The sequence below is a fragment of the Halichoeres trimaculatus genome, unplaced genomic scaffold (assembly GCF_033239565.1).
Source record: "Halichoeres trimaculatus isolate MK-OKI-2021-1 unplaced genomic scaffold, fHalTri1.1 fHalTri1_scaffold_1, whole genome shotgun sequence".
NCBI classification, from domain to species: Eukaryota; Metazoa; Chordata; class Actinopteri; order Labriformes; family Labridae; genus Halichoeres; species Halichoeres trimaculatus.
In genome coordinates, this window is record NW_027437179.1 from 13,514,641 (window position 1) to 13,539,750 (window position 25,110).

General features: G+C 39.7%; 1 protein-coding gene across 2 annotated transcripts in view; it reads right to left on the minus strand.

Moving 5' to 3' along the window:
- cadpsa (Ca2+-dependent activator protein for secretion a) overlaps positions 1-25,110 on the minus strand; it is a 235,265-nt gene that overhangs the window by 161,179 nt on the left and 48,976 nt on the right. For both annotated transcript variants that reach the window (XR_012598251.1, XM_074669555.1), the window contains exon 3: positions 17,554-17,886. Coding sequence is in view for 1 of the 2 variants with exons in the window: in XM_074669555.1 (XP_074525656.1) it covers positions 17,554-17,886 (333 nt within the window). In the remaining variant the exon portion in view is untranslated. The remainder of the gene's footprint in view (positions 1-17,553; positions 17,887-25,110) is intronic.

Below are 25,110 nucleotides of genomic sequence, written 5' to 3' on the forward strand. Positions count from 1 at the left end.
GAGAGGCTAGTGATAATCAATGGAAAAATATACATCCTGCACTTCACCGGTGTGGCAGAAGCCTTGAGGTTAGGTTAAAAATTTCAAAGGATGTTGTTTCTTTCTGGTGAAGGCTGTACAGGGAAACAGTGGTGCTTAGAGTCAATGCATGAGGGGATGTTCAAAGCAGTTACTGGCTTAGTTATTTCAACAGAAATTGGAGAAATGTGGAATAGCTGCTCAGGCTCTTAAGGTATAAGACATTAAGAAAATATCTGCCTGTGTGGGACTTTGTAGCTTTAATTTTGAAAGGTACATTTGAAAAAATGTTACTTTTGTTCACCCTAAAATTAATTCTACAGAGTAACGAATATCATATTAGTTTATGAAGTGTGGCTAGCACCATTAGCCTTCTCCTCCTGTAAGTGAGAATACATATTCTGATTCACCATGCTACGAACATAACTGCTTCTTATTCATAGGTTATATTAACCTGTGGATCTGTCTGTAAACTGATCAATACACTCCATTCTAACAGCACAAGATCTTCAAGAGACTTGTTGAATTGATGAAGTCATCACAGAGGGGTGGGCCTCAAACACCAAGGTCTGCCCATAGACTGTAGTTATGATGGACAGCATGGCTCAGCCATTTACCATTGTATGGTTCAGAAGCCAAAATACCCCTACACAAATACCCCCCCTCCAAAAAAAACTACACAAAAGCGTCATCATAAATGTGACATAAAACCATGTTTTTAACCTCTAATAACCTCTAACTTGTGAAAAAGAAACTTTTCAGAAAAAAAAAAGGACTGGAATAGAACACTGCCTACTAATATCTCCGTATCACCACAAAGTATGGATGTGAGTACCATTTCTACGAGGTGTATTTGTTTTATAAAGTTTGACCACAGCTTGTCTGTAATGACTGGGGAGACAGAGTTTTTTGACCTTTTGTGGTGACCTCACTTAAAGCTGAATAGGATGACGTCCATTTTTTTACGCTCTGTGGATCTGCCTATAGCTCTATGACAGGCTTCCAGAGGACTGGCCAATCAGATTGATAGGGAATTTTCGGAGCAGGGAGCCTTAAGGAGACAGCAGCTGACAAAAAGCATTCAGATTGAGACTGAAATGAGGGTTTTTTAAAACACCAGGGTAAGAAAAATAGGGATTTCTATTAGCTGTAAATCATGTAAAGCTACAGGGGTGGTGACAAAAGGACAGTAAAAATGATTATAACACCATGGCAGTGACCATCCACTGAAGCTACCATCCCTAGTCTGTTTGTTTGTTTTACAGAAATACAGAAACTAAACTTGAAATATAACTTTCTGATACTCATATGAGCAGTTTGAATAGACAGTGATGAGACAGAGGTCAAATCCTATTATTTTGTGAGTATAGTTTGGCCAGACTTGCCTTTGTCAGTGGACTTGTTAAACTACCCCATTCATAAAAGCCTGAAAACACTAAAAAAGTGTTTACGCTCTGACTCAGCAGACTTCCTTTATCCTGCAGCAGTAAGTCACAACTTTTCAAATGTCTGTGTATTGTTAAATAATTTGTCTAACTCGAGCAGACATCTGTGCCTGAGAGATGGGAGCTCTGACGTCATTTGTGCCACTGAGATTCAGAAGTTATCTGGATTTTGGGACACTATTGTTCAGAGGACCACATTTCTGAAAAAGGTTTCTCCTCAGCCGTGTAATGACTCACTGACTGCTACGCCGCTCGCTGCTGTTGATGCAAGCATCAAGGGAAACTGAGTGGGCCTTTGAATTTAACTTAATCACATTTTCAAGCTACAAGTGACAAATAATTTGATTGATCGACTGATTATATCCTCACAACATTCAATTAATAACATCCCTGCTTCCTCTTTCTTTCTTTTTTCCTAATCCTCTCCCTCATTTGAGCTACCTGCTGTCTCCTCTGGATGGATTAACAAGCCCAAACCCTGATTGTGATTAAAAGAAAAGCAATCACAGGAACAGAGGACAGAGACGGGGGAGGGGGAAATGAGCGCTAGCCTCTGTGTACAGTTCCTATGACAACCACATACAAGAGGATAAAGGGCACAGGGGAGCGTTTGAGCGTCTGTGTTACTGTCTGTGCAATGCTCACATTTGTGTTCAGACAATCAATGTGTCAAGAACGTGTTTTTTGCTTTTATTCCCTTTTCATTCACAGTCTGCCGAGGCCAAACGTTATCTGAACAGAAGAGACGGGCTTCAACGTGTTCAAGGACTCTGTTGGACCAGGAGAGCTGCAGGTCTTTGATGAAGCACTGTGGTTGGTTGTTTGGTCTCTCAGCTATCATTTGTGCTATCAGAGTAAATATATGCACAGAGAATATAAGGCTTCACAGCAGTTCTGTGAGCTCTGTGGATTACCTGCTGGAGTACGCGGCCGACCCTGTGCTGTTTACCTTTCATGGACAGCACGCTGAGAGGAATGTACACAGACAGAGGAAAAATGAGTGCAGAGTAGGGATGGTAACCTTTAACATTTGAAATGATACCGTGCCTGATGCCCGGTACTTGACAATCGGTACTTGACAATCGGTACTTGACGGTATCAGTTTTTGGTACTGTTGTGTGCTTATATGGTAATTAGAATAATTTTTTATTGATAAAATCTCAAAGTTTTACAGTTTAACATATCTATTTCTCGATATATTAGCATGCTGAGTTCATTTCCAGCAGGGAAAATCACCTTCTCTTCCACTCTCTCACAGTCAAAGGATGCATTTCGGTACCAAAACATGGTACCTTTTATTTTATGTGAATCAGTACTCAGAGCTACAGACAGAATTTGGTTGGTACCTATAAAAGTGCCAAATTCGATACCCATCCTTTGTGCAGAGAACATAGGATGAAGCTCAGAGAGGATGTGACTGCATCTTTTGTCACTTAAATTAATAAGAAAACATTCATTGCAAAACTTCTGCCCAAAGAGCACAGGCTGGGTCAAATAAGTGATCACACACAGCCTGCACATTTCTCAATCTCACAGCACTAGTTTTTGTTATAACTGATTAAAGTGTGGTGGGGGAAATGAAATACAGCACTAAAAGACTACAGCCCACATCAGAAAAGATTATTTTGCTTTTCTTTCTTATTGAAACAGTTGGGTTATCCAATTATTTCTGGAATCCTTCAAAGTTCACAATATTTTTTTTCTTTGGTAAATTTTTCTTCATACTTTTTCATTAAAACCCACTGTATTGCTTATGCTACAATACCTGACAAGCAAATAGACTTTGCTACAATATGATTCAATACCAAGCAGTAACCTCTGGTGTTAGGACTAGGGCTGTCAATCAATTAAAATACTTGATCATGATTAATCGTATGATTGTTCATAGTTAACTGACGATCAACTCTAATTGATCACACATTTTTTCATCTTTCCCAAATGTAGCTTAAAGGGATAATTTTCAAGTTTATAAACTAAACAGCCTGTTTTTTTAGGCATCTCAACATAGACTGATAGAGCTCATGCATCACAATAACAGATGCATTGTCCGACAAGTACTTTTGGTCGAAAAAAAAAGATAACTCCCTGGACACTTAGAAGAATTATCTCACACAATGTATCTCTCTGCAGCCCCTGTATGCTTCACACTGACAAACTGTACCATGCATAAGCACACTTCAGCCCTGAAGCCTAGCTTGTTTGGGCAGTGTGACCCTGAGACTCAACGTACTGCAATGGTAAATGCATTCACATCAACAGTAAATGAAGATAACTTTGTTCTTGCCCAGAGAACCAGCTGGCAGTGCTCGGGAGCTGAATTCCCCATTCAAATCATTGTCTTAACTCATTTCTGCTTGTCAACCTCAATGTTATGTTAGTGCTGAACCAAGTCCTGATTTCCCAACCAACCCAACTTCTAATACTACAATAAAAGACTTAAATTTGAGGAAAAAAAATGATTTTTTTTAATCAATATATAATGTTTTTAAAACTTTTCTTTATTCCATCAATCAGAAGATGCACATACCCAAAACCTGTATACAATTTAAGGTTATTTTGTTGAAAATATTCACACCGGATAATCATCTTTACTTATTAAACTTTGATGAAGACAGTGGCACAATTAATATTTTAGTTCGCATAAGTCATACCAGTTGTAGTATTTCTGGTTCTGAAAGGAAATTAAAGTTTGTATCTTTTTTAAGACAATCTGCTAAATGTAAGATCTAAATTAACTCCAGTTTGGTTCAGCTGACAAGTCCCTGTTGAAAGCTGTTGGCAAATAGTTTATCAATGCAGGTTTCTTTGTTCTGAATAATTATTTTTTAGGAGAAACCTGAAACTCGTTCTTCACTGAGGCCATAGCTCTGCTCGGCCCAGTCTGTTTCTCCAAAGGGCTGTTACTGTTGAACTATTTTTAATTCCTGTAAACTGATCCTTTAATTGGTTATTGAATCCATTGTTGATTATCTTCTATCGATTCCTGCGCGGCCTCTGCGCTCATCGAGCATCTGGGTGTTGTCTCCGGTCTGATGTGACCAGTGAGAAGCTTTCAGTGGCTGCTTTCTCCACCACAGCCCTAATGGCTGAAACCCATCTGATAAAAAGGGAAAAAAAACACCCACTCCCTTCTTCCATCACTACACATCCGCTGCCACGGCCTCCAATTCAATTTGTCTCCCGGCTCCAGCCATCATTACAGCCGAAGGCACATTCATCAAAAGAGACGAGGCTCGCTTTCTGACCCGCTGTTCTTCATGATGTTTGTTAGAGAACAATCATCTCATTTACCGCTGTGGGCGATCAGAGGCCTGTTTTAAGTCATGGCACAAACAACACGGCTGCAACACGCATGGAGTTTATCCAAATGCAAAACACTGCTTTCTTGTATTTTGGTAACGCTTCTCTATTCCCAAAGGTGAATCATCAAGCAACAGTCTTTTAATCAGGTTAAGTCTAGACACAATGCAGCCATGTCTACCAACAGAGTTGTGGGTTTGTGCTCTGTTTTTATGGAAAGCTGAAATCATTCATCCACGCACCTGTATGGTAAAGGCTGAAAGTTTGCATTTGTTGAAGAAAGATGTGAAATTAAGTTCTCAAATAGAGTTTTGGTGTTTACGGTATTTCTGTCTCATTTATGGACTGTTTACAGAAAGGACAGCGTGGCTTCAGCTTTTACCACTGTGCGGTTTTGAAGCCAAAATACCCTGTTGGAGGCACCGCCATTGTGCAGCCAGAGTCTGAGTGAAGCCGGGTGACAAAAATAACAAAAAATTATTTTTCCTTTCAAAAGTCTAATTTCTTCTACAGTCTCATTCCTCTGCTTTGGAAAAATCATTCATGTAGCATTCATGCCACCTTCTTTGGAGGCTAAAATGAGATATAGAAAAGAGCTGCAAACATAAAAATAAACAAAGCACCCTTTCGATGATAGTGATGCTCTTTTATTCTTTCCAACATCTCATCTTCTTAAACATATTTATTCCAGGTTCCTCTAAGAGACCAAATGAAAATATTTTACTTTTCCTCGAAAGACTCTCATGAGACCTTGCAGAGTAGAAATGTGCAAACACTCTGAGACAGTTGAATCAAAACACATTCAATGATTGCTCCTTTAAACTATGACTCTGCTCCGTTTACATCCTCAGGACTGTGCTTTTGGTTTTTTGACCACTTATATACAACCACACAAAGCTAGCCAGACTTACATCGAGAGTAAACATCATACACATGCATCTTCAATTTTCCTGCCACACAAAAACAAGCCGACTGCCTGCTGAGAAACACCCCTAAACAACTCGCCACTGCAGCTGCAGTAATACCCCGTCTCTTTCTCTATGCAACTAATGGTCATAAGAAACAAATTTCCTGCTGTTCAGCTTTGAAAGCTCATGAGCATTAACAACCTTGCAATCCAACTTGCTGGGGTTGCATCAGAAATTATTCATCAGAGCTCCACTTAAAGAAAAAAACAAGCTCTGTGTTCAGCCCCTAAACAACACAATAAAGCAACAACTCTCATACTCTGCAGGGTGGGAACAGTGTATATGTGCTTTAAAGGAGGGCAGTTTCATGGCAGAAATATACTCTACGTTTTAACAAAAAGGTCTACATCTACAGAAATATAAGTGTTAAGAGGTACTGACAAAGACCTGAGCCTGTCACATGATAATAAGCCACTGATTGATGCCCCATGTTTCGAGATTAAATAAAGAAATGCTGTTTTCAATACATCATTTCTTTGTTTGTAAAATGCACTCTTGATGTTATCAAGAGGTAAAGAAAAGTTTAATTAACTTAGTTTGTGGCACATGAGACAATGCATGATGTAGCCCAGTGTTTTTTGAATTTTTTCAGAGCAAGGACCACTTATTCCCCCAGTAAACTCTTGCGGACCACCACTAGCTAAATAGCCCCAGAAGAACACCCCAGAGAACAAACTCATATGCTATAAACTCAAATCATACATGTTACAACTTGCTAGGGCTGCAACTAACGATTATTTTGAAAATGGATTATACACCAATTATTTTTATTATTAAAATTAAACATTTTTAGAGAAGATTAGGCTAACTCTAAAAGGCAAAGATGTCTGTTTTGAGAGAATGTGGAATCCCTTCATGTCATATGTTAAAAGTACAGTCTGCCAGATTACTGTGAGTTGAATGTCCACATGAGTGTTTTTTATTTTTTATTTATTTAATTGTTCTTTTTTTATTTATTTATTTATTTATTTATTTAAATTTCTAATGTAATTGTTTTTGCTACTATGAGTATGGTTGAAATTGTCTTTTTTTGTCTGTGTTCTTTTATTACTGTCTTTGTTTAACATGTTTTACTTTTGCTTTGAAAATCTACCACAAACTATTTACAGACTATATGCTTAGGTAACGGGTGCCAGCCTGGGGGAGGGGGGAGTTTCAGGGTTCTTTTCCTTTTTTTTTTTATTTTCCTTCTGTTGTTGTTTATGTTTAAATTTCAATCTGTGACTTTATATGTTTACTGTGAAGAAAACCAATAAAACAGATTGTTAAAAAAAAAAAAAATTAAACATTTTATTTCTTTAATTCCCTTTATTTAGAGCAAGTTTTTTTTTTTCAAAATGACAGCGACTTGAGTAAAAAATTGGACTTATTTCTTCACGGTTTGGTGTTTTATTTGTTGTTTTCTTTTAGAATGAGGGAGAAAATGGACCTCAAAATCTGAGTATAACTAGATTACTGATACATTATTCCAAAATACTTAAACTTTGTATTATTTAAATACTTAAGTACTTCGATTGAATTAAATTACTCAATGCTTTTATTAACCAATTTTGTAGATTTTATCAATTTGCGCAGTAGCCGAACAACTCGCACCCACACCACCTCTTTTTTCGTGAATGTTCAGTTAAAAAAACACAATTTCCTCATGGTCTTTGCAGACCACTAGGGGGCACTGGCGGACCACTAGTGGTCCGCGGACCACAATTTGAGAAACACTGATGTAGCCGTTAATGTGGGGGCTAAAAGTCTGCCTCAGTCTCTCTTTGCCTGTCTCTTCATTATCCATGTTAGTACAAACCAGCATTTTCAACAAGGGCCAACCACCACTCTTCAGCAGGGGATGTTAATGAGAGTGCTTTAGGTCGACTTTATTCAGAAAAACCCTGAGGCTGTCACACATGCTTTTATCTCCTCTAGTTTGGACTCCTGTAACTCTCTGTACATGTGTTGAAGGTTACAGCGAGTGCCAAACGCAGCACCACGACACCTCTAAAAAAGAGACCACATTACTCCTGTTTCAGCTTCTCTTCACTGGCTCCTGGTCATTTTTAGAATTCATTTTAGGATCTTATTGTGACTAGAGCCCACGAGTACATTTCTGGTCTTTTCAGTGCCTGGTAGCAACACTACGTCCTCAGCTGAAGCTCTGCTTTTCATCCAGAAATTAAGGCTGAGGACCAAAGGTGACCTTTGACCTTTTTTCAGAGCTCCCACCCACTGGGAAACCGTCCTGAAGAGATCAGATTGGCAGACTCTTTGTCCTCTTTTGAATCTCTATTCAAACAAATTCTTAACGATGTGCTTTTACAGGAGATGTCAACTGTGTGTTTCAATCCTTAAAATGCTTCCCAGGCAGCATCTTCACCAGAATGTTTCATCTTTTATCTTTTAATTATACTTTTTTAAAATGATTTTTTAAACTGTTTGTTTCTGATTCTTTTTTTCCTTTTATGCACTGGTGTTTTTTTTGTCTTTTTATATATTTTCTTGTTTCTCTTCTTTAATTTTTACATTTTTTATGACGCCCTCCTCACGCCTTCTCTGTAAGTCAAGTACTCTGTAACCTTGTTTTGTTAAGTGCTATATTAATAAAGACTACTATTAATGTTACACATCCATGTTTTATACAGTCAGTGGTTTCAGTTTGGGCTCCTTTGCTTTTGGAGCCTGCCTCAAGTGGACACTTGAGGAACTGCAGCTCTCTTCAGCTTTGCCACTCTATAATTAAACATTAATGCTCTGACTGATTAAAGCCTGTTTTGCTGTTGCAGACTAAGATATGTGGGACATTCTCATGTTTGTTTTGCAGCTCCTGAATTTTGCCCCCCAAAAAAACAACAAATAAAGAACAGGGCCCAGGTATGAAAAGTTTTGAACTTTTTAAACTCAGTGTAAACTTAAGGCAGCTCCTCTCTATAGCAGAGTAAACTTGCTGTGCACATCCTGAGCTCATACCCACTCGTCTCTTGGGTTGAGCTGTAAAGATCTCATCTCTGCTGTGTTGTGCGTAGGCCAGACAGCAGTCACTTGACTAATGAGAGCAGCATCATGTTGCTTTGAAACATGGAGGGAGGGGGAGTGCCATGTCTGGCTCTTCAGAGGCATCCACACAGAGAAAGAGGCGACAAAAAGGACGACAGCAGGAGACAAATCCCAGCCTGCATCTGGGCTAAACATGCTCCAACATGGGTTATCTCCAAGTCACACACTCTCTGCATTAGCCTGCTGCATGGCGCTAAAGTCTGAACATAAGCTGGTGTGGCAAAGGATGTTTCCACATCTCTTTAGTGGAGGGATTTACGAGCTCACAATGTGGATTAAGGGATTACCTCGTAGGCTATGCTGTGAGTTTAGAGTTCGAGAAAATGATGTGCATGCGTTTTAGGAACATCTAAATGTTTGTATAAAAATATCAAGTGTCATATCAACTATGAATCAACAAGCTGTCCGTCTGTTCCCAGGAGTCTTTAAATACTTATGTTCCCTCTTCAGGAACAGCAGCTCCTCTCAAACTAACACCTCGTAAATCATCTCCACCTCCTCTCCCCCTGAGCGCTCGGTGGTGGAGTGGGCCTATACGTTCTGTGACATGAGTTATTTCACTGTAGCTCCGTGCGGCTGGATTTTAATTGGCAGTTATTAGCCACGAAGAGCAGCTCTCACACCAAGGAGCCAATATTTACTCCCAGCGTTGATAACTAGGAAACAAATAGCTCATTTGGTGGAGATGTCTTTTGTTTCTTGTAATTCTGGGGCCTCTCTTCCTGTCTGCTTCCTCCTAATCACCACCTCCACTTTAACTTGTTCAGCCCTCTTCCTCCTCCATTTCCAATTTGCACTCCCTCCACTGGCCTTTGTCTTTCCTCTCTTTTTGTAAGGACCCAGGAGTACTTGACCAGAACTAAAAAAAAAAACTAAAAATAAAGTTTCTCCTGGTTTGCCAGGTCTGAATATTGTAGAATTGAAATAAATTACTTTTAAACGTGTTGCCATGCAGAAACTCCTCTAGAGATTTTGGAACTTGGTGAGCTTCAACAGCTGGTACCAAGGTCTGACTAAGGTCCCCTTAACTTAGGCTACGTCCACACATAGGCAGGTATTTGGGAAACCACAAATAAAATTTAGACCTGAGGCAGAAGACAGAGTCTGGAAGCACAAAAAAATCCTTGTTTCCATTAGTGTTGGAGGTGAAACTTAATAATCTCTGCTCTCAGGGTTTAAGAATCCAAGCGTTCATTTTATCTGATTGAAAAAGGTGAAGATTGAGGTCAGATTCGAGCTGCATGATCAATCTAATTATATTCACAAACACAATGTGAGGATGTACAATTACACAACCTCACAAAAGTGTTCAAATAATTAGTTAACTGGCAACTTTTCAAATGGATTAACCCCCAAACTCCAACCATCACCTGCTCCCACTAAGTTTTAACTTGCAGTCTGCATCCCACTGGGTACAACCAGAGTGAATGCAGACATTACTGCAAGAGACAGACTGCTCGATTCAGCTGCTTTACTATTTGTCTTAAAAATGGTCTATTCTGTAAAAACAACACTCCCACATGTTTATTTAGTTTGTGTTAAACCAGGATTTTGACATAATGATAACACAGAGGCTGTTTTCCAAACCGCCTACTACACACTACATCTGAATGTAGTATGTAGTGGGCACTGCATATTGCCTACTGCTTTTGCATGTAGTATGTAGTATAATGACTGCTCTGTTTGGTCTGTTTTGTAGTGATATACTCAGGTTTTCAGTTTACAGATGGTGGATTTATTTTGCCTTTATTAAAAATGTACAAAACATACTATGGGTAGATCTTAATATTTTACTTATTTTGTTAATCATATCACAGCAGAATCATCACATTTGTTTTTTTAATTGGACACAAACATTAAAAATAAATCTGGAAGGGATTGATTTTTATTTTTACAGCTAATGGAAAAAACACTTCCATATCATCCATGTATGGCTTTAGTGGTTTGTATGGGCTTTAATAGAATAGAATAGAAAATACTTTATTTATCCTCGAGGGGAAATTCAGGAGTCACAGCAGCAATCAAGAAAATAAAAGTAAAAAAAATGTATTGAAAGTGCAAAAAAGTTCACAAGAAAATAGATGCCGACAGCCAGTCCACCACTCTCCAGCCCAGCCAGTCTCTACCTCCACAGGGTCCAGGACTGAGCTTCTCCAGCAGTCTGTTCAGTCTCTGTCTCCTGGATCCTGATGGTTGTGTGGAAGTGAACACTTGTTTTACAACTGGAAGTTACAAGATTTACATGTGTTTCTTTGGAATCATTTCACTTCTATCTCACTGATCGTCTAACGTTAGTGTTGTGTTGTAGTTGTAATGCCGACTCATTCCAGTGGATGGCAGTAATTCACCAAAATCTGCCATCTGCATAGACAAACAGGCTGTTTTCGAATTCGCATACTATACTAGCAGTGCCTACTGATTCGACCAAAATGTAGTAAGCAGTAAGCAGTATGCAGTATGCGAACAAATGTCAGAGTTGTAGTATGAGAAAAACACCCGGATGACATACTGAATCTGGAAAAATCCACAGTATGCATCGGACCAGTCTGCTTCGCATACTGTTACCCATAATGCAACGCGCCTGGTCCCATATCAGAAGTGAAAATGGCAGAGAGTGGAGCAACAACAACCGGAGTAGCAGAGGAATATAAATATAAGAGCCATTTCTTTTTTTATCTTTAAATCCTCATCATCTCCACCACTGAAAGTTAATATAAAATGCTCTCTCTGGCAATATATTTGCAGATAAGTAACTTGTGGTTTGTTTATTTTCTACATTTTCAATAAAGTTTTTTTGGGAAAAAAAGTCAGCCGTAGCCAACTTCCGTTTTCTTCGAACTGAAAACCAGCGTAGCATACTACAAAAATTAACCCAACTGAACAGTCATACTACATACTGCTTATGAAAGTAGTATGTAGTAGGCAGTGCCTACTACATACTACTTTCATAAGCAGTATGTAGTAGGCGAATTCGAAAACAGCCACAGTGTTGGTGGAAGATTTTAGTGAAAAACATTTTGCCAGGTAGACTGGTCTGTTGCATACTGAGATTTTTTCCTGGATCAGTAGTACATTCAGGGATTTGTTGCATACTGCAGATTTGGCAAGTTTTCGCATACTACCTACTACATACTGAATCTGGGGCAAAATAGTAGGCACTACCAGTGTAGTATGCAGGTTGGAAAACAGCCTGTATCTCTTATCCATGCTGCCAGGTATCCCATCATGCTTTGAGCAGGGAAAGGCTGGCAGCACCATCTTTAGCAGAAGCCCATGAAGACCATGGGAAAGCGTTAAAAACTGCAGTTCTTCTGGAGTCCACTTGAGGCTGGCTACAGAAACCACAAACACACCAAGCCATAAAAGATTGATACACATGTTAACAGCCCGGTTCACAAACAAAAGTTTTGGGTCTGAATGGCTACTTTATGCACAAAGTTATTTAACTCTGTTTTGTCCACATAAGGGCATGGCTGCTAGGTGCCGCCCTGTTGGCTATGGCTGTCTTTTGCAGCAGCTCCAGCAGCTCCTTGTCCGTTTCTTATAATTCTTTTCGTCTCTTTTTCGTAATCTTTGTATTTGGAGTGGATCATTACTTTGTATGGTTCATTGTTGGTCATGGACACCAAACTTTTTTATGGCTTCAGCGATATTTTTATAACTTTTTCTCCTGTGTTTGTCTGGAGATCCTACATGTAACCATGGCTGCATTGTTTACATGTGAAATCAGATGTTAGAGGCCTGTAGCATGTGAATGCTAACTGGTGTAAGGCCTGATGTTTCCCCACAAGGTGAGGAGAAGGAGGTGAGGATGACGTGGGAACGTAAGATCTATCTCCAACAAGATGGACGAGCTAGCCATGCTAACCCAGCAACAGAGGGAATACTAGAGGGCAGAGTAGCATCATGTTGTTCACAGACATGGCTAACAGAGCTAACATCAGACACCAACGCCACATTGGAAGAGCTTCACCTGCTGTGAGCAGACAGGATCTAGGAGGCAGAGATGGAGCATGACTGAAGAAGCTCAGTCCTGGACCCTGTGGAGGTGGAGGCTGGCTGAACTGGACAATGATAGACAAGCTGTCATCATCTATTTTCTCATGGACCTTTTTGCACTTTCTATACACTTTCTTACTTTTGTTTTCTTGATTGCTGCTGTGACTTCAACTTCATTGTACGTGTTAGAATGACAATAAAGTTCTATTCTATTCTATTCTATTCTGACCTGACTGACAGGTAGACAACCTGTAGCTGTCTGCAAAGTGGCTAAAGGCCCACCTCTTTACCTCATCCTAACTCAAATGAAAATAAGTGGAGTATCTTAATCTGTGCTTTACTTGACTAAAAAGCTATAACGTGGCTGTTTTTCTTGGCTGATTGTTTTATTGCTGCTGGTCTCCAGGAACAAAGAAATTTGATATATTTTCTAGATTGGCACAGTGTCTGAGTTTAAAGTAGTTGGTTATGTAATGTTCATTTCTATAAAGCAAAATAAGCCGTTCAGACAGTACTGCTGCTTATGTTTGCACCATCTGGACAGCTTCTGTTTTCACACACAGCATTAGCCCCATTTGTGACGTCAGCACCAGGCACTGATTGACAGGATGAAGTGTTGCTTTTTATCTGATAGGGAAGCAAAATAAACTCCACTCATTCCATTCTTACAGAAAGATAAATATGGTTTAGTCATACTTCAGTTTTTCTTTTATAACTATGCACTATACTTCTGTACTAACATTAAGGTTCAGAGATCTGCATAATTAAAGGCACAGCTGATGAATGGAAAGTCACAATGCTGGATGTTAACAGGCAAATTTCCAAACCACTACATACAAATATGTCTGTAAACTGATCAAAACAGTTCATTCTAAAAATACCACGAGGTCTTCATGAGATCTTAACAAGATTCATCCAAGACTCTCTTAAATGAGGTCATCACATAAGGGTCTCCTAACTGGGTTGTGACGCATTGGAGGGGCGAGCCTCAAACACAGAGGTCTGCTCATAGCCTCGCCCCTGACAGGCCTCCAAGGGGGTGACCAATCAGAGGGAAGGGGGTTTGTGGTGCAGGGAGTCTTAAAGAAACAGCAGCTAAAACAAAGCTTTACAGAGATTTACATACATTATTCTACAGTTGAAATGATTGTTGATATAATGTATGAAAATCAGGCCTGAGGCTTCTTGATCTGGTGCTATGGTACATTTGCATTAGATTCTCCCAGAATGAAAGCTTTTTTTTTCCCTTTTTCATGACCTGCTTTTGGTCATTTCTATGATGCAGCAGGAAAGACTTTGTGTCAGCAGAGCTGTACTGAGAACAAGAGGTGAAACATCTTATGCCACAGTGGGAGTGAAGGTGGAAGGATGAGTGGAAGAATAATAGCTTTGGGGTCAGACAGCCATTAGACAGCTGCAGGGAGGTCGAATCAATCAAAAGTGAAACCAGAGGAACATTCCCTGGGATGTTCCTTCACAAACTGTTAAACCTATGCCCTGAGGTAAACCCTGAAGAGGACTGAGAGATCATTTACTGCAGTCTGTTATGGAGCAAGTTTTGTCATCCTGTTAAAGCTGGAAACAGAATATGACCACACAAAACCTACACTGGTTCTGCTGCTGAAGTGCAGAGGAGATCTTAGTTTAGTTGAAGGGTTTAGTTGAACTACTGTAATTTTTCTCAGCTTCTAAAACAGTGGCTGTTTATGTTCATTTCCATTACAACCCCACAGTCAGCAGTTATTCTGCAGTGGTCTGTTCAAACTTGAGGGTCTATCAATAAAATAAAGAGTGAGGTTACGTTAGCTCTGCTTGGTGAGGTTGGATTTGGTAGACAAGCACTGAAAGGACATAACCAGGATTCAGTAATGCTACACGTAGCAGACACGTCTTGGCAATGAGCTGTGAGTAACGCTAAATATAGTCAGCTACTAAACAATACTACAAAAAAAGTTCACAAAGTTTGGGCTACATAACAACAAAAAAATACAGCCCCTTGTCACTTTGCATCCTGGGAAAAGTTGTCTTGAATAAGAAAAAGTAGATTTAAAAAGAAGATCTGCTCTCCGTTCATTTGCTTTATGGGAAACAGCTCCTTTATCCCAGGAAAATACTAGCTTCTGCCAGATAGTCCTCACAGCCCTTTTTAAGATGGCACGATAATATTAACAACAAATAAAAAACAAAAGCGTCCAAAATGTACTCAGATATTTATGAAACTGGAGATGTATGAGTGTCAGTAAAACAAAGGTTGGGGCAACTTTAAAGCAGATGTGTGTACTTGTGTATCAACCATTTTTACTCACCAGTCAGGTCAATGTAGGTTATATTAAGTAAAATTAGACGTTATGAAAGGAATTAAAGACCGAAGACAAATGCGTGTCATAATTTTGCTTCTTTCTTGTTTTGCATCAAAAGCCTGAACTTTTTCAGTTGAAAAAAAATGTCTGAAACCATGTTGCATGTTGTTTTGGTGGGATCAAAACTCAGCAGTTCAAAGGTACAGTGTGTAGAAAAGGGGAGATGGAAACACTCATTTGCTCAACCCTTCTGTCAGTGAAGCTATGGTGGCCTTTAAGGACAAGAAGCTCCTGTGATTTAGGACAAGACCCATCCTCCATTTGTGAAGCGCTGACTATGAAAAAATAATTATTTTGCACACAAGAGCAACCCTTTATCTTCATCATCTTCATCTTCATCATCTTCTGGAGACATGACAGTGCAAAAGTTTCGTTAGGTACTGTTCAAAAGGCTCATTTAAATATGCCATGAGGAGAATCTGTTTTCATTGGACCGCCTCACCACCTTCTGGCTCGGAGTCTTATGCACAATGTTGTGAATTACTTTGAGCAAATAATTTAGTGTGTTTTGGAATTAAATGGAGATTGGATGGAAACAAATTGTCTTTGTTCAAGACAACTTTTGACTGGATCCAATGCACAGAGGTAAGGTATTTATCAATACAGTTACGTAGCGCTACAGTTTGAAAACGTGATATCAAGCAAACATTGTAGTAGCCGCTATAGTGCTACTGGCAGCCCAACGTATCTGTATGCTAACGGGACAACAAGTTGACACTGTCGATTTTTAAGTAGTTTAGTAGCCGTTTATATTTAGCGCAGCTGGCCGGTGCTCTAAGACATGCCTGTAATGTGCAACGTTAGTAAATCCTGGTTAGCTTTGGCATGCCAGCACTCATGTCTCAAGCAGAGCTAACGTAACCTCACTCTTCATTTTATTGATAGACTCTCAAGTTTGAACAGACCACTGCAGAATATCTGCTGACTGTGGGTTGGAATGAACATTATCACAAACAGTTTAACCCCTGTGTTTGAGAGTGATACAGCCTAAGCTAAAGGCTAATTAGCCTTTAGCTTAGGCTGCATCACTCTCCTGTTTATCTTTCTTCTGTTCCATCGTCCTTTTCCTGTCTGACAGTTAGGCTCCTCTGTCAACAATCACTACAAAATTAATCACAGAAATCGTTTTCAGCAGAGAAAAACACAGAGCTCTCTTGTCACCAACAAACTTCGTCACCCAGCATGGTGTTGTCATAGAGACGTGCTGCAAATCAATTAGGTCCGGTCAACCCAATTAGGAAGCTGCGAAGTAGCAGTTTAAAATAACCTGTAACCAGTAACATTGGCACTGATAATAACATTTTAAAGTGTGGATTATGATCAAGCATATATCTAGAGACTTTTTCAAGATGACTTGGAAACTCCTCACAGCCCCTTTATGTCACCAAGATAAAAATGATTTCATACAAAGGTGTTACAAAAACTAATTTTAATATACTTGTGAATTTTTTACCAAGTGTCTACTGAGTCTGTTCTGTGGTTTTGTACCAAAAATCTCCTGCCACACTTCCAACATAAAAAAGCACCAAATAAGATTGTTTCTATTTTTGTAGCATCTACAGATTGATTCACTTTGAACAAAGCTGTGATTTTTGTGTGAAAACTGGGTTTATTTAGAGAACAGAGTGACAAAGCAAAGATAAACTGTGTGTCCAGATTTAGCTGATTTAAAGTGCACACGCTGTGCTCTGCGACGCCCTCCCTCAGCCAGTGTTGGACCGAAACAGCAAAAAGAGAAAATAAAAGATAACAGAATAAATGAGCTCTAGCGGTGAGCGAGATTCGTCCCCCACAGCCTCTGCACGTCTGACAAAAGAAATATTGAGACGCTGAAGGCTGCTCTCCAGCTGCAGACCTCTGGACACATCATTACCACATCAATCTGCTGTTCCAGCCCAGCTCTCTGCCCTGTTATTATCATTACAGCCTGCATATATTAACAACTCATTTTCTCTCAAGCATGATACAATACCTGGCACTTACAGGGTGGAACATCTACGCACTGAGACACGTCTCATTGTTCCTCCTCCATGCCTGGACTCCTTCCCATTCATCACAACACTACCACAGAAAACCTCCACATCCATCTGATAAACCTATGCACCTATACAAAGACATGTTTTAATGGCTTTCTTCACACGCTTTCGTCTCATGTTTTACATTTCTGGCTGAAAGATTTGAATGAAGCGATCACTTCACAGTAAACATGCAGACATGCAGCTTTGGTGAGGGTGTAGACAGTGGTTTCTGGAATATTTTGCATGCTCCCAAAGGTTTGTACTGATTTTTAACTGTGACTTCAAACCTCATTATGATTTTGCAAGAAAAAGGCAACGCCAAACTATCATCAAATCCAAACACTGCTCGGTGCACAGCCAGAATTCAGACTTAGTCCCACCCCCTTCCCCCTTCAGGACTGACCTGACAGGCGTTGTACAGGAGCTGGTGCTCAAACTTCTTGATGCCCAGGATCTGCTGGAACATCTCGTACAGCTGGTCCTTGCTGAGGATGAGCTCTGAGGCGGCGCTGGCAGTCATTCTCTGCTGGTGCTTCCTGGGATCCTCTTCACCGCGGTAGATTGTGTCAAACTTTGCCATCCAGGAGCTCAGGACGGTCTCTTTGCTCAGGCCATCGATCTCCGGCAGGCTGCGCACACGCTTCTCTATGTGCTTCTTAAAAACCTCCCGTGAGTCGTTTGCAGAGCAGCCGCCGCTCTGCACCATCCTGGACACACGGTCGCTCTTAAGGAAGACCTGCAGGCAAGTTGAGAACAGTTGATTAGCTGATTTCATTTAACAAACATCTATGAGCAGAACCCCAACACAAAGCAGGGAAGTCTCGTCTCCCCCTGAAAAGCTGTAATTCCAAAAACTGTGAATTGACCGACAATAAAAACTCACTCCTGCTATCTTAACTTATCACACAGCTGTGTTAAATACTTGATCCTGATTGGTCCAAACACCATGGACACAGTCTGCAATTTTTCAACATTCATGCCATGGTTTTGGCTCCAAGATTCTGGGACACCAAGGGGTCCAAGATGGCTACGTTTTTCCTCTTCTTGGTTAATTCTGTCACTGGCGTTAAGTCATGTTGCGTGCTGTGAGGATAACATCAATCAAACAAAAGACAGTCATTCAATCCACGTATGGGGACAATGTTAACATTGTAGAAATTGACTTTTAAAGGTGTTTGAAAGCTGCCTCATTTACATTTAGAAACCAACAATTAACTAGAATTGAAAAAAAAAAAGATAATTTTTCTTTTGAACGTGTCCATTAATTGTCATTTTTTTCATCAGAGGAGTCATTCCCACATTGACATTTGGTGTAAGATTATGATTAATAAAGTGAGAATATAATAACTGGGGTAAGTGTGTAGTGAGTGGGCTCACTCCCATGTGAGAGGAGGGAAACTCCTCCACTGCAGAAGACAAACTGCAGTCCAAAAATGTTCGAAACTCACAGGTCTAGAGTAAAAGATTTCACGGTTGGTGTTTGAAATAATTTCTCAAAGCTCTGTAACAGATTTTAAAGTTTTATTGTTTGTTTTTTTAAGCTTTTTATGGCCTTGCCCCTGAATACCTGAACAAACTTCTTCATGTCCCTGTCAGGACAATGAGATCAACTGATCAGTTGCTTCTGGTCACCCCCAAAACCTCAACACTAAAGGTGACAGAGCTTTTGAGTCAACTGCCCCCCGGCTGTGGAACAACCTGCCTTTACTAATCCACCCTGCAGGGTCAATTGAGGTTTTTAAATTTTCTCTGGGTTAAAATCTTAGTTTTGTGTTGTGTTATATGTGCTGCTTGTAATCTGTACAGCACTTTGGTCAACTTTGGTTGTTTTAAATGTGCTCTATAAATTAATGAGTTCAGTTGAGTTTATGTTTTTGACGAATCCAAATACAATCTTTAAATGGATGATCCAAAAAGGGGAATAAAATATTTCCACTGAAATTATTAACCACTGTTTTTAAACCTTCATTCTGGTCCAATTATCAACAAGACAAGCACTCAGAGAGCACAGACCTCCTCCAAGCACATTGGGATTGTCACCAACACTTTAGTCCTACTTTAATGTTATACTCCCTTTCAGCAGACTGTCTGCTACAATTTGGTGTTAGTTGCAGGTTTGTACGATAATTTGTTACCTGACAGTGTTGAAAATGATGATGACCAAGTACATATTTCATATTCCGAATGTTAGTATCCAGAATATTTCCAGGATCTGGATAATACTTTTACATCTGTCAGAAATTATGGTGACCTCGTCTTGTATTGTTTTGCAAAGCAATCTGACCATTTATGGTGGAGATATATACACATATGGTGAAAACAGCTCTATCTCACAATGATAAAGAATCCTTAAAAAAAGTCCTGGATCCAGACGGTGATCTGGATCAGCTCCAAAATATAATCACTTCCTCCTTTTCCCATTGTGAACATTTCCTGAAAATTTCATCAAGATCAGTTTTTTACTTTTTGAGTTATGTTGTTCAAAGACAAACAAACAAACTATCCCAAAAACACAATGTCCTTGGCAGATGTAACAAAAGAATGATTTTTGTATGATTAAGGGGAAAAGTTTTAGTGAGATGTGGCTGAAGAGACTGTAAACAAGCTGCTGATTGATGGACGTAAATGTCTGTCACCTGCCAGTGAACCTGCCGAGCTTTCTAAAGCCTCTGTCTCCATTTCCCTCGATCTTTATACTCCTGTCTCTCCACCTGTGTGTGTGTGTGTGTGTGTGTGTGTGTGTGTGTGTGTGTGTGTGTGTGTGTGTGTGTGTGTGTGTGTGTGTGTGTGTGTGTGTGTGTGTGTGTCGGCCTCCATCAGATGTAGCCTGAAGCTAAAGCCGAGCTGAGAGCTTTAGAGTTTAATTGAATTGGACAACCTGTGCCACCAGCTTCTTCTCTTAAATATCACAGCGCTCTCATTTAGCTTACTCATGGTGCCACATTAGCTGATAAGGAGGTGCCAGTCAACGTGTCGGCACCACTCACCCAACACACACACCCAACACACACACACTTCTTTGTTTTTGTTCTGGCCTTGAATGGCACCTTTAAATGTCCAGACATTGTTCAGCGTTTGTTTCTTAGAAAAACATGCACATGAACTTTGAGTTTTACAGATAATCTGGTATCTGTTGTTCAAAACAAAAGTCAGTTCTCGTTTTAATTCTATTCCCTTTTTTCCTTTTAGGCAAACCTGAACCTTTAGTTCTGCCACGTGACCGCGCACTAACTGTATCACGCTGTTTTTATTGCTTGTTGTCTTTAAATGACAGTCGACTGTTTGTCTTTGCCTGAGTAAACCAGCTTAATTTGTCTCTGTGTTTAGATGTACTGTACAAACAGAGCTGGCTGGCCTCAGGGATGAGAAGTGCAGCTTCTATCAGTGTTTTAATAGAGCAGACAGGTTTGATTTGCAGGCATGGATTTCTGAGAAGCATGAACACATACTGTTGTTCATCCAGAGGAGGTGGGAGGTGGATGTTTTCAATGGGCCTCTGGGCCGTCTTCATGTCATGGTTTGGTTTTGGATTATGTTTTGTGTATTTTTAGATTTTCTTGTGTCTCATGTGTTCTTGTATATCTTCAGTTTTTAAGTTGAGATTTTTTGTGATTCCTGTCTTGTGTTTTCTGTGTTAATCTTAGTTATTCTTGATTTGTGTTTTCCCTTGGGCTTTCTGTTCACTTTGTTGTTCCTTGTGTTTTCCTCTTGTTTGACTCCCCCACGTGTTTCACCTGTGTTTTGTTTCACACATGTGTTTGACACCTGTTACTGGGTCTTCCTTCTGCTTGTTTTTTTCCTGTGGGTTACCATGACAGAATGAACTGACCCAACAATGGACCCAGGAGATTTTTTTGATTCTTTGGACTGTTTTTCGAAGATTAGTTATTTGCTGCATGGACTGTGGAGGGCCAGAGTGTTCGGTCTTCCTGGGAAAGGACCAGGCCGACCATTTTTCCTGGGACTAGGGAAGGCTGCCACCAGAGACGTGGTGGTCCTACACGTCCTCTCTCAACGGCTGGCCAGCACAACCAAACCATGACACTTCAGGTGAGCTACAATGGATGTTGGCCGGACAATGTCAAAAATTGCAAATTACATTTTACAATTAAATTAACGTCTAACATTGTCTGATAACAGCTTTGATTTGATAATTTTTACAAAACAAAAAGGAAAAATTTAGAGCAAGAAGAGGCTGTTTTCGGTAAAGCTTACATGGCATCATATGATGCAGGGGGACTTTCATTTTCTGACGCGGCTTTTATCCAATGTGCAAAATTATGATATTAGGCATTATACTATCATCACGTTATCGGTATCGGCCTACAGTTGCTTAAAACCAAAATATTGGATATTGGCCAACATGCAGATTAACCCAGATATAATAGCCAATAAAATAATGGGCTGCTGCTTTCTTGATTAAACCGCACATTCTCTGTTACACATTGTTTTTCATTCATTATTTTTCTAATTTTCGAGAAATGTATATTACATAAACAATTCAATAAGCGTGTGCACCATAGTACTGTATACTATTTCAAACATACAAGAGAGTTGATGACCTCTGTAATTAGGTGTGTAGAAAATAAATGGATATGAGTCATAAAATATCAGCATATCAAATATCTGCAAAAAGAAAAACACATGGCGTTGATCCACTGTTTTGTTTTATGTCAGGCTTAAATAGACCTTCTAGTGTCTCCGAGTGGTTATAGTATTTGTTTGAGCTGTTTGGAACCTTGCCGTAGCTATGAAAACAAAACTTTTTTTAAATTTTCCTGTGGGTAATTTGACATATAGAGTTTTCAGCATTGTTTACAGAAAGTAGCGTTATAAGCACTATTTCTTCTTTATCGGTTTTGGTACATTAGGAGATGTATAACATGTTGAATGTATTGAATAAGAACCTGGTGTGAGAGAGTCATACATTTTTCTCTGTGTGTTCAGTTCTTCAGTACCACTTCAAGCTGAAAAGCCTGAATCGGAGTCTTTTGGGAAACAGAGACAGAACACTATTAAATTAAAACAAGGAACTCTAATTATAAAACTGTCAACATAAGAACTGTAGTGTAAACCAACGATAATTAAGAACAAGCTGTCAACACAAAAATAAATAAAGAAGTCAAACTTTAAACACAGTAAGTATAAAAAACTTAAAAATGTAAACGCACAATGAGCAACTTACATGACGTCAAAACACCGTATTATAGTCTAGATTAGATAATGGTGGACGTGTGAATTAACAGTAGCATTAATCTCTGTTTATCTCACAAAGAAGCAACTAACACAATGTCAAAACGTCATTCTATGGTCTTACATTATATAATGGTGGAAGGAGGGGGCGGGCACTCGGGCAGTGTGCAGCCCAACACACAGACACACAGGAGCAGGAGCAACAGAACCTCCATGGAGCAAAAATTTTTATAATCGGCTACATTTTGGCCCATGTTGATTAATCGGTGACAGGCATAATCGGGCCGACCGATTAATCGGTCAGGCTCTAGTGCTCTAGTGCTCTAGTGCTTCTTAAAAAGGTGAAATACAAGGAGGATGAGACTGAGACTGAGACTAACACTGGTGCTGTGAGGGCATCAACCAGGACGCAGAAAGCCAGCCAAGCCAACCCTGATTCATAGAGGATCATGAAGACTGGAAACCCTATCTGGAAGAAGACTGTAAAATGAGATCCCATCAGGCTTTTAAATCAAGATTACAACAAGATTCAATCCAAGATTAAACTTTGGTCTAAATAATATGGATGAGCTGACTCCTCATAGCTACAGTCATTATGGTAAACTCTTTCTATTGGTCAGGCTGCAGGCACCAGATTGGTAACTGGGCACAATTCAGAGCAACACCTTGTGCTTAAAACTAGAGTCAGTATCAACAGCAGATTAAGCTGTTGGCCATTGTCAGAGAAGTTCTGGCAAATTCTTCGGGACACAGCACACATACTCAGAGCTCTGCTGCTCGTCTCCTAAATACATCTTCCTTTAGGGTACCTAATTAGGTACTTCTATAGGTACCAACCAAATCTGTTACATGGTTCTATACTGAAAAATAAATATGTTACATTGAAAAGAATTTACATTTTATTATTAAACAAATTGATATTTTTTACCATTTAAACACACAAAATTAACACACCGAAAATTAGTACCGTTGAGTACTAATACCGATTGCCTGGTACCGGGAATTGGTACTGTATGATTTCAAATGTGAAAGGTACCCATCCCTATGTGTCACCATTTAAAAGGGGAATAAACAGGCTTTCCAACAGTGTATGAGCTATTTTCAAGAATCATTGTTACTAAAAAAAGAAATATAAAAATAATCTACCAAACACAAATTCCTGTTCTTTTTGTATAAAATTTAGATGAGCTGAATAGGAAGGAGACACTTCTTATCTCAACAGGAAGTCGTTCAGTGCTGTAACCTCCAGCTCTTAGCAGACAGAAGCATTTTCACACTTGGGTACGCAGTCACAGTGCTGGTGTTTGTGAATTAAAAGTGTTTTTCAGCATTGAGGCTTGTTGCACAGAAAGAGGCTGACCCTTCTCTAATGCACCATGGTTCATTCAAATACATGCAAACATGACCAGAGCAGAGCAGAGCTGCTATTTACTCTGCAGCGCTGATAGGGCTGCATTGCATGTGCATGCTCTCTGAACTTGACAAAGTGTTTTCTGTCCATTTATACACATTCACTCATTAAAATGTGTGTTAACAGCCAACGGTTTAAAATTTGTTTGAAGTATTTCCCTGGCATGTTGATTATCCATGAACCGAGTGGGTATCTTTTAAATACCCAGCAAACACTTTACGCTTTAATATGTGTGAAAGTCTGTTTTTTTTTTCCGAAGAAGAGCATAAGCACATATATTCTGGTCAAATTCAAAGTTAAAATAAAGTTCAAAGATTAAAAAACAGTGTTAATTTTTACATAACACGACAGTTAAAGGGAGACCATTTCCCAGCACTGGAGCTGGTTGGGGTATTCACCCGCAGTACTCTACGTGGAATGTCAAGCTGTAAATGAACAGTTTGATCCTGAGTGTTTGACAGATGCAGAAAAGGATCGCCCCCTTCATCACATTTTATTTCCCAGTGGATCGAGCCCTCTGACTGGAGGAACATTATTAAAACGCCCGCCCCGAGGAGCTCGGTGGAAGCCCGGCTTCATTTATCAGAGCGGAGACATGTTCCCTCTGCTGAGGTTCAGACACTTTGACCTCATTATGAGTTTTCCTCCAAGAACAGTTTTATTTTAATTTTAGGAGACTCACAGGAGCCAAACGGCCCACGGATGGTCAGATGGTTTTCATAACATTAACATATGTGATTTAACGGACTGTGAGGAACCAACATGTTGTGTTGATTCTGGAGACTGCTCTGGATACAGTCTGTCTAATTGTTACTGCCTAGAGTGATGAAATATTCCAGAACAGTCACACTTTAATCCTGTTTTTTGTGTTAATTTAGAAAAATTATATGTTTCAAAAAGTTGAAACACCATTTTGGTTCATTGGCCTGCATCATCTTTGTAAGAGTAAGTCATACGTTGTAAGCCTTTAAAAGTCCCATATTGTGCAAAAATCACTTTATTAAGTCTTTTAGCAAAATTTATGGGTCTTTGACTTTCCCCCCAGCCCACAAAATGTGATATTCAATGACAAAACCTGTACTTAGTAGAGCTTGTGAATGTAAAATTCTGACCTAAAACAAGCTGTTTGGATATTGGGGATTTGCCGACGTCAGCGCTTACCTTTTTCGACCAATCAGGAGCAAGTCTGACCTGATTGGTCCACCGGGGCAGATACCCCCCTGCCCAGATACCCCCCTGCCCACCCCACCCCCCACCCCATGGCATTCTTTGGGAGAATGCCAAAGTTTAAAAACCATCACTACTCTGTTTTTGGGTGTAAACAGCCACATAGTTCCATGCTCAAGCTTCCCATCT